The sequence below is a fragment of the Anabrus simplex genome, chromosome 1, assembly GCF_040414725.1.
Source record: "Anabrus simplex isolate iqAnaSimp1 chromosome 1, ASM4041472v1, whole genome shotgun sequence".
Lineage (NCBI taxonomy): Eukaryota > Metazoa > Arthropoda > Insecta > Orthoptera > Tettigoniidae > Anabrus > Anabrus simplex.
Window position 1 is genome coordinate 1635467274 of NC_090265.1, and position 15341 is coordinate 1635482614.

The following is a 15341-nucleotide window of genomic DNA, read 5'->3' on the forward strand; positions in this document are numbered from 1 at the left end:
GTATCTTAAAAAGTTTGAAAGAAATGAAGGGAGAATTATAGAAGAGAGACGCGATTTATTTGAAGAATTAAGCGATGTTTCGTTCCAGAGAAGATTTAGATTGCGTAAGGAAACAGTGAATTACATTTTAGATTTAAATGGTGAACAATTGGAATGCCCGACTGGGAGAAACTGTCCTATATCGCGTAGAAATCTTCTTTTAATAGTGCTGCGGTTCTATGCAACTGGAACATTTCAAGGAGTGATCGGTGACGTCTGTGATGTTGACAGAACAACTGTATGCCGCATAATACACAAGGTTTCTGATCTACTTGCGTCGTTATCGCCACAGTTCATTCAACTTCCACTTACGCAGCGGGAAAAAGAGAGGTTATGGAAGGGTTTCATACAATAGCTGGGTTCCTTGGTGTATTGGGTGCGCTGGACTGCACTTGTGTGCGAATACAGTCTCCCGGAGGTGAAAATGGGAAGGTATTTAGAAATAGGAAAGGTTATTTCTCGCTAAACGTGCAAACTGTGAGCGATTCGAACCTCACGATACGAGAGATTGTAGCAAGATGGCCAGGGTCGACTCATGATAGCACAATATTTCACAATTCTCGGCTGAGAGCGCGTCTCGAGACGAGAGAAATAGCTAATGGCTATCTTTTGGGTGATGGAGGTTACCCATGTAAATCCTTCCTCCTTACACCTGTTCAGAATCCCACCTCCCCAGCAGAACAACGATATAACAGAGACCATATTGCCACAAGGAATGTTGTCGAGAGACAATATTGTGTGTGGAAAAGGAGGTTCCCTTCCATGTCTTTAGGACTTCGATGTAACATTCAAAACATGTCGAACATTATTTTCCATTTTAAGGAGTCGATGATTTGCTTGCTCTGTCACAAAATGTAAACACGAGGGACAAGTGACTGTCGAAACGATCACTGCTGGCTGGATAAACTAAAGACAAGTGACTATCGAAATTATCACTGCTTCCTGAATACTACTTCGAATTTCTTCCGAGGGGAATAATAGCGAGAAAATCAAGCGTCAAGAAACCGCGGTAACGAAACCGGGCGATAGTAATGGTGCACTGCTTATACGACAATGTTTGTCCAACCCTTGTCCCGTTTCCCTACGGGGTCGGGTATGAGGTGAGATGAATTTGTCGTGGTGGTTTTTTATGACCGGATGCCCTTCCTGACGTCAACCTCATCAGAGGAGTTAATGGGAGATGAAATGAATGACGTGATATATGATAGTAGGGAGAGGGTGAAACCCGGTGCCGGCACATAGCCTACTCCTGTCGAATAGCACCAAGGGGTCTGCTCAAGGCTTAACGTCCCCATCCGACGGACGAATCACCATCAACAGCGTCATATGCACTCACTCCATATGAGCACTGCGGAGAGGTTTGGAATTTAATCCAGGCTTTTGGCACGCAATCTAGTGATTAGAAATTGTATACCACCACCTCCCCTACCCTGCCGGCCAACATTCTGATGGTGAACATTTTTTCGACCAACGGGACTCGAACCGGCTAACCTCGGTGTTAGACCGTTTTAGACTTCAGCGCCTTAACGATCATGGCCACCAGGCGGGCTAAACTGCTTTTACGACAATACCACGGTAAAAGTTTTACCACGGTTTCGTAAAGGCTGATAATTACCGAGCTTGGTGCACTCGGGCATAAATATTCATTGCTTTCTTTCGAGGACAAAAAATAACATAGCTGCCAACACACGAAAAACGACTTTATTCAGTATATATCGATTCTACTATTCAGTTCAAAACTAATAATAACAGATGGCGCAATTAACTCAATTTCGACATTGGGGAGGGTTAGACTACTGTTGCGCTCAGCCTTTAAACTATTCTTAAGTATTCTAAGGAATAAAACATTAAAAGAGAAGTGGATTAGTGATATACATCGTGACTGTTTTGAAGTCGATGACAAAGCAGTAGTGTACATACATCATTTTGAGATTAAGCCTGAGGTTGGGAAATACATTTTTGCTAATTTTAAATGATGAACCCATTCCTGTTCTTCGAAAAAAAGTCGTCTAGATGTATGATAATTGATATGGTGGTGTTCCGTCAGTGTCTATGTGCTTCAAAGTGTCTTAGTGATTTAGATGCAAGTTTATTTTACAAGAATGTGTGATTGCTTGCGGAAGAGTTTGGCTGTATCTTGGAGTGTAACAAAACCTGTAAGTGTGACAGATGGAGCAAGGTGGAGAATTTGATGTGTTGTCTTGCCGGTTGTAGTGATACAACTGATATCTCTGGAAGAATAACTTAATGGATACATGTACATTGTTACACAGAAGAAATAGTGACTTGGATGGATTAGCTGGGTTTACTGCAGCGTTTTTCAGTACCAACATCTTCCAATTCATGCTGTGGTTATCTGTTATCAAGCAAACTACAGCAAATTGAAGCCCGTCTATGGTACATCAATTTAGCGGCAATAGAGGTTTTTCATTCACGTTCCTCAATAAATAAAGATCTATTATTAGTGTCTGAAAGTTTCATTACTAAGTTTACCATTATTGTGTGAGGTGCTGCTATGCCATATATCAACACATGCTTTAAGAGTTTCCATAAAGGAATGCTTAGCATCACCAGGGTTGTTGATTAGGTTAGCATAAACATTTCGGGTGTATTTTCCTTTCATTGGGCGCTGAACATTATACATTGTCCACAACTTCGAAACTAGTTCTCATGAGAGTGAATAAACTGTAGAATTTTTTAACAATGAAAATGATGTTACAAATTTCATCTTAACAGTTTTGTTATGTATTTCCATCTGTCTTTCTTCTTTATCTGTTTACCCTCCAGGGTCGGTTTTTCCCTCGGACTCAGCGAGGGATCCCATCTCTACCACATCAAGGGCAGTGTCCTGGAGCTTCAGACTCTAAGTCGCGGATACAACTGGGGAGGATGACCAGTACCTCGCCCAGGCGGCCTCACCTGCTATGCTGAACAGGGGCCTTGAGGGGGGGTGGGAAGATTGTAAGGCATATACAAGGAAGAGGGAAGGAAGCGGCCCTGCCCTTAAGTTATGTACCGTACCATCCCGGCATTTGCCTGGAGGAGAAGTGGGAAACCACGGAAAACCTCTTCCAGGATGGCTAGAGTGGGAATCGAACCTACCTCTACTCAGATGACCTCCCGATGCTGAGTGGACCCCTTTCCAGCCTTCGTACCACTTTTCAAATTTTGTGGCAGAGCCGGGAATTGAACCCGGGCCTCCGGGGGTGGCAGCTATTCACACTAACCACTACACAACAGAGGCGAGCTGTGCATCTATCCACTGAAGTGAAATCGAAGAGAAAACGTTGCTATTTGACTAAGTGAAATGTCTAAATAATCAGTTTGTTGTTCTCTATTAATGTGGGGCTGTCCATCAGTTCTAGGGGCCGATGACTTTCGATGTTAGGCCCCTTTAAACAACAAGCATCATCATCTATTCTAGTACAATGTTTTTTTGCTAGCGGTTTTACGTCGCACCAACACAGATAGGTCTTATGGAGACGATGGGATAGGAAAGGCCTAGGAGTTGGAAGGAAGCGGCTGTGGCCTTAATTAAGGTACAGCCCCAGCATTTTCCTGGTGTGAGAATGGGAAACCACGGAAAACCATCTTCAGGGCTACCGACAGTGGGGTAAACTCACAGCCGCGCGCGCCTAACCGCACGGCCAACTCGCCCAGTCTAGTACAATATATGTGATTCTAGTTGATTACACTGGGTGGTTCACAAGGCCCTAATTTTTTGGAGGTATGTAACCCAAATAACACATATATCATAGTCATCCGAAAAACATTAGTACCTGCTTTCTACGGCCTTAGTACAACTATACCGTTTATATAATGCTTACGAATATGGTAGAAATCATTAGCGGCAGTGTTATTCCTACTAATTCAACTATAATGAATGTGTAAAACGATCACAGCTGCGAATAACACTACCTTACGTTTGGACAGGAAGTGTCCATAAGGACTACAACGTGCTAGCAATACATGACGGCTCGGGGTAGCTAAGGTGGCTGAATCATGCATCAGCCAAGTTGTCAGGTAGTAGGTTCGATTCACAAATAGTGCTTTTCTTTCGATTAACGCCGTTTACAGTGACTATAGTATGGCCGCATATCATTGAGTTTGAAGTTTTATTTGGTCCTGAAACGGATCGTTTTTGTCCGCTGTTAGGTTGGACTACGACATGACGGTCAACCTACTATTCATAGAAATACATCGTGAGGAAATGAGTAAGTGCTCTGAAATGCCCTGTTAGGCGTGGATTATTATTTGTGTGCGTTGAACTCTGGAGGTTATGGATTCGAATCCCATGCTGGTCGTCATGAAAATGGGTTTTCTTCGGTTTCCCATTTTCACCAGCATGCAAATGCCGGGACGGTACCTTAATAAAAGACCAAGGCCGATTTCCTTCCCTGCCGGGCTGAGTGGCTCAGACGGTTAAGGCGGTGGCCTTCTAACCCCAACTTGGCAGGTTCGATCCTGGCTCAGTCCGGTGGTATTTGAAGGTGCTCAAATACGACAGCCCCGTGTCGGTAGATTTACTGGCACGTAAAAGAACTCTTGCGGGACTAAATTCCGGCACCTCGGCGTCTCCGAAGACCTTAAAAAGCAGTTAGTTGGACATAAAGCAAATAACATTAATTATTAATTGATTTCTTTCCCCCACCCATCCTTAGAGGAAAGACGTCAAATCAGAGCGCATCCTTCAACACCAATAGTAATTTTATTATTATTATTATTATTATTGTATTCCCGCTAAAATGGAGCACATCTGTCGTTATAAATATATGTCTCATGCTGCATTCGAACCACTACGGTCCCGTTATTCACATACGTTGTCCAACGCTTAACTGATTCGGCCGCGAAGTCAACATACATAATACTCGCTAGTGTTTTAGTACTTAAGTATGGCCGTTCCACCTCGAAAGTTAATATCCGTGTTAAGTCTTCAGTGATGGTTTACAGTGTTCATTTTCTGCTCTATAGACCAAGTGGCATAACCTATTAATTCGATCGTATTACGGGTACCTGTGCTATTTCAAGACGCAGTAAGTCACATGTTTGCAGAATGGTCCTTAGTATTTTGCGCGGAATTGTGCATAGCAGTTGTACCTTTGATAGGTCCATGGATCAATTTACATCGATGACACACAGATGGGAAGGAGAGAGCCTTATCGACCATAAAGAGAAATTTCAAGTTATTTGGTGTTCATAAAACTTAATGATAAGGACCTTCAGTTTATGCACGTTATTTGGGTTGCCTGTCTCCGAAAAAATTAGGGGCTAATGAACCATCCGGTATGTGATGAGTAGTTATTGGCGAAACGTTTTCATACGTGCAACTGTGATTTTCCCTATTATGTTACATTTTTCATGTTAAATTACAATCATTGGTATAATATTACGTGATATTTTTGTGTAGCCAATACCAGCAGTACGGCTACTTCGGCTACTTTTTTTTTTTAATGTTACGGAGTCGGTCTTGGAGACGTCTTCTCCTCCAGCGCTAGAGCTCTCCCACTACTGATACTGCAGCGCGACCTTAAGGCTTCACCACTCACCGAACGAGCTGAAACTTATATCTTTAGGACTGTAAATTCAATTACTCATCTAATGTTCCATTTAATTGTGATGAACAGCATGTCTTTGCAGAATCTGTCCAGGATTCACTAACGAAGAGGTTTGGTCGTTCTGGTGGTTGTATTGCTACTTCTGCCTCTCATAATTTCTATAAAAACATGACCGCACCCAAAGAAGATGATGTGGTGATAGCAAGCCTTGAGAAGACGGTGGAATCAAATATAAAGGTAAATATAAATATTATTATCTCGCAAAAATAACATAGCCTTTGCTGCAGATGAGAATGCGTACCACAAGCTGCGTCCGGCTAAGTGGCAAATTGGTTAGCATGCTCGACTTTGGTCCAAGGGGTGCTGGATTTGATTCCCGGCCAGGTCGTGGATTCATTCTGATATATTAGACTGCCTCAGTTACTTTGCAATAAGAACACACTTAACATCCTTATACTGTATGTCTCACTTAAGTGTCGCCACGAGTTGGCCGTGCGTGTAGAGGCGCGCGCCTGTGAGCTTGCAACCGGGAGATAGTAGGTTCGAATCCCACTATCGGCAGCCCTGAAAATGGTTTTCCGTGGTTTCCCATTTTTACACCAGGAAAATGCTGGGGCTGTACCTTAATTAAGGCCACGGCCGCTTCCTTTCAACTCCTAGGCTTTTCCTATCCCATCGTCGCCGTAAGACATATCTGTGACGGTGCGACGTAAAGCCCATAGCATACATACATACATTATCATTATAGACTGTTATGCCTTTCAGCGTTCAGTCTGCAAGCCTCTGAGAATTTACTAAACGTCGCCACAATCCTCGATTTGCAACTAGTGTTGTGGCCTCGTTTAGTTCTATACCTCTCATCTTTAAATCGTTAGAAACAGAGTCTAACCATCGTCGTCTTGGTCTCCCTCTACTTCTCTTACCCTCCATAACAGAGTCCATTAATCTCCTAGGTAACCTATCCTCCTCCATTCGCCTCACATGACCCCACCACCGAAGCCGGTTTATGTGTACAGCTTCATCCATCGAGTTCATTCCTAAATTAGCCTTTATCTCCTCATTCCGAGCTCCCTCCTGCCATTGTTCCCACCTGTTTGTACCAGCAATCATTCTTGCTACTTTCATGTCTGTTACTTCTAACTTATGAATAAGATATCCTGAGTCCACCCAGCTTTCGCTCCCATAAAGCAAAGTTGGTCTGAAAACAGACCGATGTAAAGATAGTTTCGTCTGGAAGCTGACTTCCTTCTTACAGAATACTGCTGATCGCAACTGCGAGCTCACTGCATTAGCTTTACTACACCTTGATTGAATCTCACTTACTATATTACCATCCTGGGAAAACACACAACCTAAGTACTTGAAATTATCGACCTGTTCTAGCTTTGTATCACCAAGCTGACATTCAATTCTGTTGGATTTCTTACCTACTGACATCAATTTAGTCTTCGAGAGGCTAATTTTCATACCATACTCATTGCACCTATTTTCAAGTTCCAAGATGTTAGACTGCAGGCTTTCGGCACAGTCTGCCATTAAGACCAAGTCGTCAGCATAGGCCAGGCTGCTTACTACATTTCCACCTAACTGAATCCCTCCCTGCCATTTTATACCTTTCAGCATATGATCCATGTAAACTACAAACAGCAAAGGTGAAAGATTACAGCCTTGTCTAACTCCTGTAAGTACCCTGAACCAAGAACTCATTCTACCATCAGTTCTCACTGAAGCACAATTGTCAACATAAATGCCTTTGATTGATTTTAATAATCTACCTTTAATTCCATAGTCCCCCAGTATAGCAAACATCTTTTCCCTCGGTACCCTGTCATATGCTTTCTCTAGATCTACGATACATAAACACAACTGCCTATTCCTCTCGTAGCATTTTTCAATTACCTGGCGCATACTGAAAATCTGATCCTGACAGCCTCTCTGTGGTCTGAAACCACACTGGTTTTCATCCAACTTCCTCTTAACGACTGATCGCACACTCCCTTCCAAGATGCCTGTGAATACTTTGCCTGGTATACTAATCAATGAGATACCTCGATAGTTGTTGCAATCCTTCCTGTTCCCTTGCTTATAGATAGGTGCAATTACTGCTTTTGTCCAATCTGAAGCTACCTTACCAACACTCCACGCTAATTTTACTACTCTATGAAGCCATTTCATCCCTTCCTTCCCACTATACTTCACCATTTCAGGTCTAATTTCATCTATTCCTGCTGCCTTATGACAATGGAGTTTATTTACCACCCTTTCCACTTCCTCAAGCATAATTTCACCAACATCATTTTCCTCCTCCCCATGAGCTTGACTGTTTGCAACACCACCATGATGATTTCCTTTTACATTGAGAAGATGTTCAAAATATTCCCTCCACCTCTCCAGTGATTCCCTGGGATCTGTTATGAGTTCACCTGAATTACTCAAAACACTGTTCATTTCCTTTTTCCCTCCCTTCCTAAGATTCTTTATTACTGTCCAGAAAGGTTTCCCTGCTGCTTGACCTAGCCTTTCCAGGTTGTTACCAAAATCTTCCCATGACTTCTTTTTGGATTCAACAACTATTTGTTTCGCTCTGTTTCTTTCATCTACGTACAAATCCCTGTCTGCCTCGGCCCTTGTTTGGAGCCATTTCTGATAAGCCTTCTTTTTACGTTTACAGGCTGCTCTCACTTCATCATTCCACCAAGATGTTCGCCTTTTCCCATCTTTACACACAGTTGTTCCTAGGCATTCCCTTGCTGTTTCTACTACAGCATCCCTGTATGCCACCCATTCACTTTCTATATCCTGAACCTGCTTACTGTCTACTCTTCGAAACTTCTCACTAATCATATCCATGTACTTCTGTCTAATTGCCTCGTCCATAGCAAAAAAAAAAAAAAAAAAAAAAAAAGAGTCGCCAGGCGCGTTTTCTCCGGTGTTTCAGAAGATTTTTAAGTTTCGTTTTTGTAAGTGTTGGTAGAGTCAGCCCAAACAGAAACTGGTCATGAGGTACGTCATGGGACACCATTGCAATCAATCAATCAATCAATCAATCAATCAATCAATCAATCAATCAATCAATCAATCAATCAATCAATCAATCAATCAATCAATCAATCAATCAATCAATCAATCAATCAATCAATCAATCAATCAATCAATCAATCAATCAATCAATCAATCAATCAATCAATCAATCAATCAATCAATCAATCAATCAATCAATCAATCAATCAATCAATCAATCAATCAATCAATCAATCCTGATCTCCTTTTAGGGCAGTCGCCCAGCTGGCAGATTCCCTATATGTTGTTTACCTAGGCTTATCTTTCACTGATTGCAAAGAAACTGGAAATTTATTGAACATCTCCTTTGGTAAATTATTCCAAACCCTGTTCGGCTCCATGGCTAAATTATTAGTGTGCGCTGGCCTCAGGTCAAAAGGTTCCCGGGTTCGATTCCCGGCAGGGTCGGGAATTTTAACTATCATTCGTTAATTTCGCTGGCACGGGGTCTGGGTGTATGTGTCGTCTTCATTATCATTTCATCCTCTCTCCGCAGCCTGTTCAGACTCTTCCATGTAGATCACGACTCCTCGTAACCGGCTGGACGCTCACGGCACTATAAGCCATACGCCATTTCGTTTCATTTCAAACCCTAACTCCCAATCTTATAAACGAATATTTGCCCCAATTTGTCCTCTTGAATTCCAGCTTCATCTTCATATTGTGATAGTTCCTACTTTTAAAGACACCACTCAAAATTTTCCGTGTACTAATGTAATTCCACGCCATCTCTCCACTTATTTATTCGTATCAGAAGTAATATTAATACAGTATGTATAAATTATTAGTTAAGAATGAGAACAATGATTATGTATGTATGTATGTATGTATGTTGGGTATTCAGCCCGAAGGCTGGCTTGATCCTCTGCAGCTCCGCCAACAGCTGTCATAAATAGCCTAGGCGTCACTGAAGAGGAGTACTAGGGAAATGACGAGTGAGGTACTTTCCCGTTGCTTTCCTCATTGAGCCAGCCGATGTTGTTATTACATATCAGTCTGCCAAGGCCACTGAAATGCATGCACCAACCGACCCTATGAGTGATATTTTCACACCATTCATAATAGGGAGCCAACGGCCGTAGCCGTGTTGAAACACCGGATCCCGTGAGATCTCCGAAGTTAAGCAACATTGGGCGTGGTCAGGAGTTGGATGTGTTGCCACGCGCTGTTGGTGGGGGTAAGGGAATGGAGGAGCGGAAAGGAACTGGCCACCCTACCGCACGTAAACTCCGGCTCAGGAACACCTCTGCGGAGGTTCGGACCTGCCTTCGGGCAGAATAACCCTTACCTTACCATAATAGGGACTGGCTGCATAAGGAATGGTATTACTAGCATCACTCATACCTCAGTCACTTTCATATTGTCAAAGCCAAGGATGAGACTGAGACAGGTCAATGAAAGTAACAAAGTAACAAGTTTGATATAGCCCATACCAGAAGCCAAAGTGTACTGTAAACACTACATCTCGTCAGCAAAGGCATAACAATGATTAGATAACTGGTAAAAACACAATAGAAGTACATTCAAAGTAACAATTATGTTGTATCATATCGGACCAGGATTTGGCGAGATTTCGACCATTTTATGTGGCCTTCACTAAGTCTTGCATAGTGCAAACGAGACGGCGGGAGTTCCAATGAAGGAGGTGCGCCATGGTTTGTTCTTCTCCGCAGGCACAGAGGGTTGACTCATCAGATAGACCCCACTTCTTCATTTTGATCTTAGATCGACCAACCCCAGACCGCAACCTGTTCAGACTCTTCCGTGCAGACCACGATTATTCATAACCGGCTGGAAGGGTATCAATTGGATCCATCCATCCGTTGAAATGAAGGTTTTTGAATCTCCAGGACATTGGCCTTGATGATTGAGGTAAATCCGAAAGGCAGTCAGTAGAATGTAGACAAATTCTCCTGGATTCCAATCGTTGTTGAGCAGGTTGATAATTATGTAATGGATGTGTTTGGGAAATGTCTACTTTAGATTTTTTATATTTGGCAGCTACTTCACGTCCAATATCCGGGGGAGCAATGCCAGCCAAGCGATATAACTTATCAAAAGGTGTAGATATTAGGCAACCAGTTATAAGCCGGCAAGTTTCATTTAAAGCAATATCTACCTGTTTATCATGGGATGATCTATACCAAACAGGGCATGCATATTCTGCTGCAGAGTAGCTCAGTGCTAAAGCAGTAGTACTCATTGCTTGAGCTTGCATTCCCCAATTCGTACCGCATAACTTGCGAAGAATGGAATTTCACGTAGATACTTTGTGTTTCATATAAACACAATGTTGCTCATACGTGAGGTGCATGATCCAGAGTTATCCCTAGATATCTAGGTGTTGAGCAATGATCCAGGAGAGCACCCTCCCAGAAAATTTTTAGTTTTCTTCTTGTCTTCATATTCTTTAAGTGGAAAGCGCGATCTTGCGTCTTTGAGGTGTTAGGCTTTAGATGGTTTTCTCTGTAATATGGTCTCAGTTCATCTAAGGCTTCCAGTACTCTCCGTTTAACACTCTCAAACTGATCACCCAGGGTGACAGTAGCTCGATCATCTGCATAAATGAAGAATTTTGTTCCTTTCAGTAAGGGTTGATCATTCGTGTGAATATTAAATAATATTGGAGACTAAACACTACCTTGGGGTAGGTCATTTCTGAGGTTCTTACAACGACAATGTCGCCCTTTGAAATTTACAAATAATCTTCGATTTTTAGGAAGGCACCGAATAAATTCAGTCAGCTTGTTGTCCTTTGTCATCATCTCTCCACTGACAGCTCGGAACATACCACTTATTCGAGCAGCTCGTATCCTTTCCCCCAAGTCTTCCCAGCCCAAACTTCGCAACATTTTTGTAACAAATCGAGTTGCTTTCCTTTGTTTTGTTTTTTTTCCAGTTTTTGAGCGCGATGGTCCCACAACTGGACCCAAACTCTAGTTGCGATATTACCAGAGACTTACATGCTCTCTCCTTTACATCCTTACGACAACCCTTAAATACCCTCATAACCATGTGCAGAGATCTGTATCCTTTATTTACAATCCCATTTATGTGATTACCCAAATAAAGATCTTTCCTTGTATTAACAGCTGGGTACTTATAGTGAACCCCACAAGGATCTTTCACCCCATCAACGCAGTGATTATAACTGAGAGGACTTTGCCTATTTGTGAAACTCACAACCTCACTTTTAACCCCGTTTATCATCATACGATTGCCTACTGTCCATCTCACAACATTATCGAGGTCATTTTGCAGTTTGTAACTTGTTTATTACTCTATACGGAATAACACCATCCGCAAAAAAGCCTTACCTCTGATTTCAGTTCTTTACTCATATCTATATATTTAAAATAACTTGTCCTGACTGACTGACTGACTGACTGACTGACTGACTGACTGACTGACTGACTGACTGACTGACTGACTGACTGATTCATCTTCGCCGAGCCAAAACTACTGCACATAAAGAAATGAAATTTTGGGCATAGATTCATATTAAGATGTAGGTGCTCGCTAAGAGAGGATTTTTGGATATTCCTTCGCTAAGAGGGTGAAAAGGGGGTTGAAATTTTAAAATGAGTGTATCTATATCTCAAAACTTTAAAAGTTTACAGATGTAAAAATTGGTATTTAGAATCTTCATTTAAAATAAGGAAACACGTATTTTTTGTTTTCAGAAAATCCCAATAGGAGGGGTGAAAAACGGTGATAAAGGGGTTGAATGCCTTTAATCAGGATACCGGTACTTATATCTCAGAAACTGAAGACATTACAGACCTAAAAATTGGTACTTTTGATCTCTTTTAAAAATAAAGAAACACGTATTTTTTGTTTTTTGGAAAATCTAATTAATGGGAGGGTGAAAAGGGGGGTGAATTTTTAAAATGAGTACATCTATATCTCAAAACTTTTAAAGTTTACAGATGTAACATATGGTATTTTAGAATCTCCTTTATAAATAAAGAAACACGTATTTTTTGTTTTCGGAAAATCCCAATAGGAGGGGTGAAAAGGGGTGAAAATGGGTTGAATACCTTTAATGAGGATACTTATATCTCAGAAACTGAAGATATTACAGACCTGAAAATTGGTGTTTGGGATCTCCTTTAAAAATAAAGAAACACGTATTTTTTGTTTTGGAAAATCCAATTAATGGGGGGGGGGGGTGAAGAGGGGTGAATTTTTAAAATGAGTGTATCTATATCTCAAAACTTTTAAAGTTTATAGATGTAACAATTGGTATTTAGAATCTCCTTTAAAAATAAAGAAACAAATATTTTTTTGTTTTCGGAAAATTCCAATAGGAAGGGTGGAAAAGGGTGAAAAATGGGTTGAATGCCTTTAATGAGGCTACTTATATTTCAGAACCTGAAGATATTACAGACCTGAAAATTGGTGTTTGGGATCTCCTTTAAAAATAAAGAATAAAGTATTTTTGTTTTTGGAAAATCCAATTAATGTGGCGGGGGTGAAAAGTGGGTGAATTTTAAAATGAGTGTATCTATATCTCAAAACTTTTAAAGTTTATAGGTGTAAAAAGTGGTATTTAGAATCTTCTATAAAAATAAAGAAACACGTATTTTTTTTGTTTTCGGAAAATCCCAATGGGAAGGGTGGAAAAGGGTGAAAAAGGGATTGAATGCCTTTAATGTGGCTACTTATATTTCAGAACCTGAAGATATTACAGACCTGAAAAGTGGTATTTGGGATCTACTTTCAAAATTAAGAAGCAGGTATTTTTTCGTTTTGGGAAAATCCAAATAATGGTGGGTGAAAAGGGGGGTGAATTTTTAAAATGAGTGTGTCTACATCTTAAAACTTAAAAAGTTTACAGATGTAAAAAATTGGTATTTATAATCTCCTTTAAAAATAAAGGAACACGTATTTTTTGTTTACTGTAAATCCCAATAGGAGGGGTGTAAAAGGGTTGAATGTCTTTAATGAGGATACATATATCTCAGAAACTGAAGATATTACAGAACTGAAAATTAGTATATGGGAACTCCTTTAGAAATAAAGAAACACGTATTTTTTGTTTTTGGAAAATCCAATTAATGGCGGTTAAACAGGAGTGACAAATTGGGGTGAATTTTTCGAAAGACTATATCTACAGAATATCTGAGAAACGTAAAATGTTACAGACGTAAAACGTGGGTATTTGGAATCTCCTGTAAATGTAAAGAAACATAGGTGGTTTGTTTTTGGAAACTCCCCTTAAGGGGAAATAAAAAGGGGTGAAATTTTAAAATGAGAATTTCTACAGTATATATAAAAAAGTTAACATGTTACAGAAGTAAAAAAAAATGGTATTTTTATCTCTATTAAAAATAAAAAACGTGTATTTTTAGTTTTCGGAAATACCACTTGGGTGGAAAGGGGGTAAAAGTGACTGAAAATGGTGTTGATTTCTTTTAATTAGGCTACTGTTATCTCAAAAATGAAGATGTTACAGACGTGAAATTAGATATTTTGAATCTGTTTTAAAAGTAAAAACACGTATTTTCGGAAAATCCAATGAAGGGGGGGGGGGTGGTGAGAGAATTGAAAAATTAATTGACTTAATTGTATGAGAATACATACATCTAATAAAAATAAAGTTGTTACAGACGTGAAAATTGGTATTTGGATTTCTTTTAAAAACAAAGAAAAACGCGTTTTGGGGGTAGGGGAGCCATCTTGCGGGGCAGGAGTGAAAAAGAGTTGAATTCCTTTCACGAGGACACATAAATAAAAAACTGAAGAAGTTAGAGTCGTGATAATTGGTATTTAGAAGATCCTTTACTATTAAAGAAACAAGTAATTTTTTGCCGGAAAATGCACTTGGGGGGAGGAGTGTGAAAGGAAGTGAAAAAAAGTTAATTATTTTTATGGGGATACTTATATCTCAAAACTGAAGGTAATAGACGTGAACATTTGTGTTTGGAATCTCCTTTAAACATTTTAATTTTTTTGGAGGGGGGGGGGGGATGTAAATAAACTTAACGGCGATGGGGTGTAAAAGGAAGTGAGACCAATTGATCTTACTGTTCATAATGTACTTATAAGGAGCCTCCGTTGCTCAGGCGGCAGTGAACCGGCCTCTCACAGCTGGGCTCCGTGGTTCAAATCCCGGTCACTTCATGTGACATTCGTGCTGGACAAAATGGAGGTGGGACAGGTTTTTCTCCGGACACTTACTCCGGTTTTCCCTTTCATCATTCATTCCAGCAACACTGTCCAATATTTCATTTCATTTGTCATTCATAGATCATTGCCCCAGAGGAGTGCTTCGGCAGCCGGCACAATTCCTATTTTCGCCGCTATTCCATTCCTGACCCTGTCGAATGACTGGAAACAGGCTGTAGATTTTCGATGTACTTATTGTGATCATAAACCGATCATTTTTAATCTTTCCTGGGTTCGATTTCAACAACCATCTGTTCCTTCGGAGAACGTTCTTAGATTACAGTAGACTCTCCTGGCATATAAATAAAAATGTAAACACATTTGAAATAAACGTTAAGAATGAGATTGACCGTCAAATTGTTCACCTCTATAATAAGGTGAATGATGCAGGGAAGTATGTCATTCGTATCACCAGAAATCGCGCACACTTGCCTACGCGCGACAATGGTGCTGGTCACATTGTCAACAATGATAATGGCAGCAGATGTAATTTACCGCCAAGTAGCGGTCTTGCAT

The 15341-nt window shown here is 40.6% G+C and overlaps 1 protein-coding gene across 1 annotated transcript in view; it reads left to right on the forward strand.

Annotated features, from left to right (window-relative positions):
• LOC136863249 (glutamate dehydrogenase, mitochondrial-like) overlaps positions 1–15341 on the forward strand; it is a 274916-nt gene that overhangs the window by 53651 nt on the left and 205924 nt on the right. The window contains exon 5 of the mRNA XM_068226415.1: positions 5677–5831. Within this exon, the coding sequence (XP_068082516.1) occupies positions 5677–5831 (155 nt within the window). The remainder of the gene's footprint in view (positions 1–5676; positions 5832–15341) is intronic.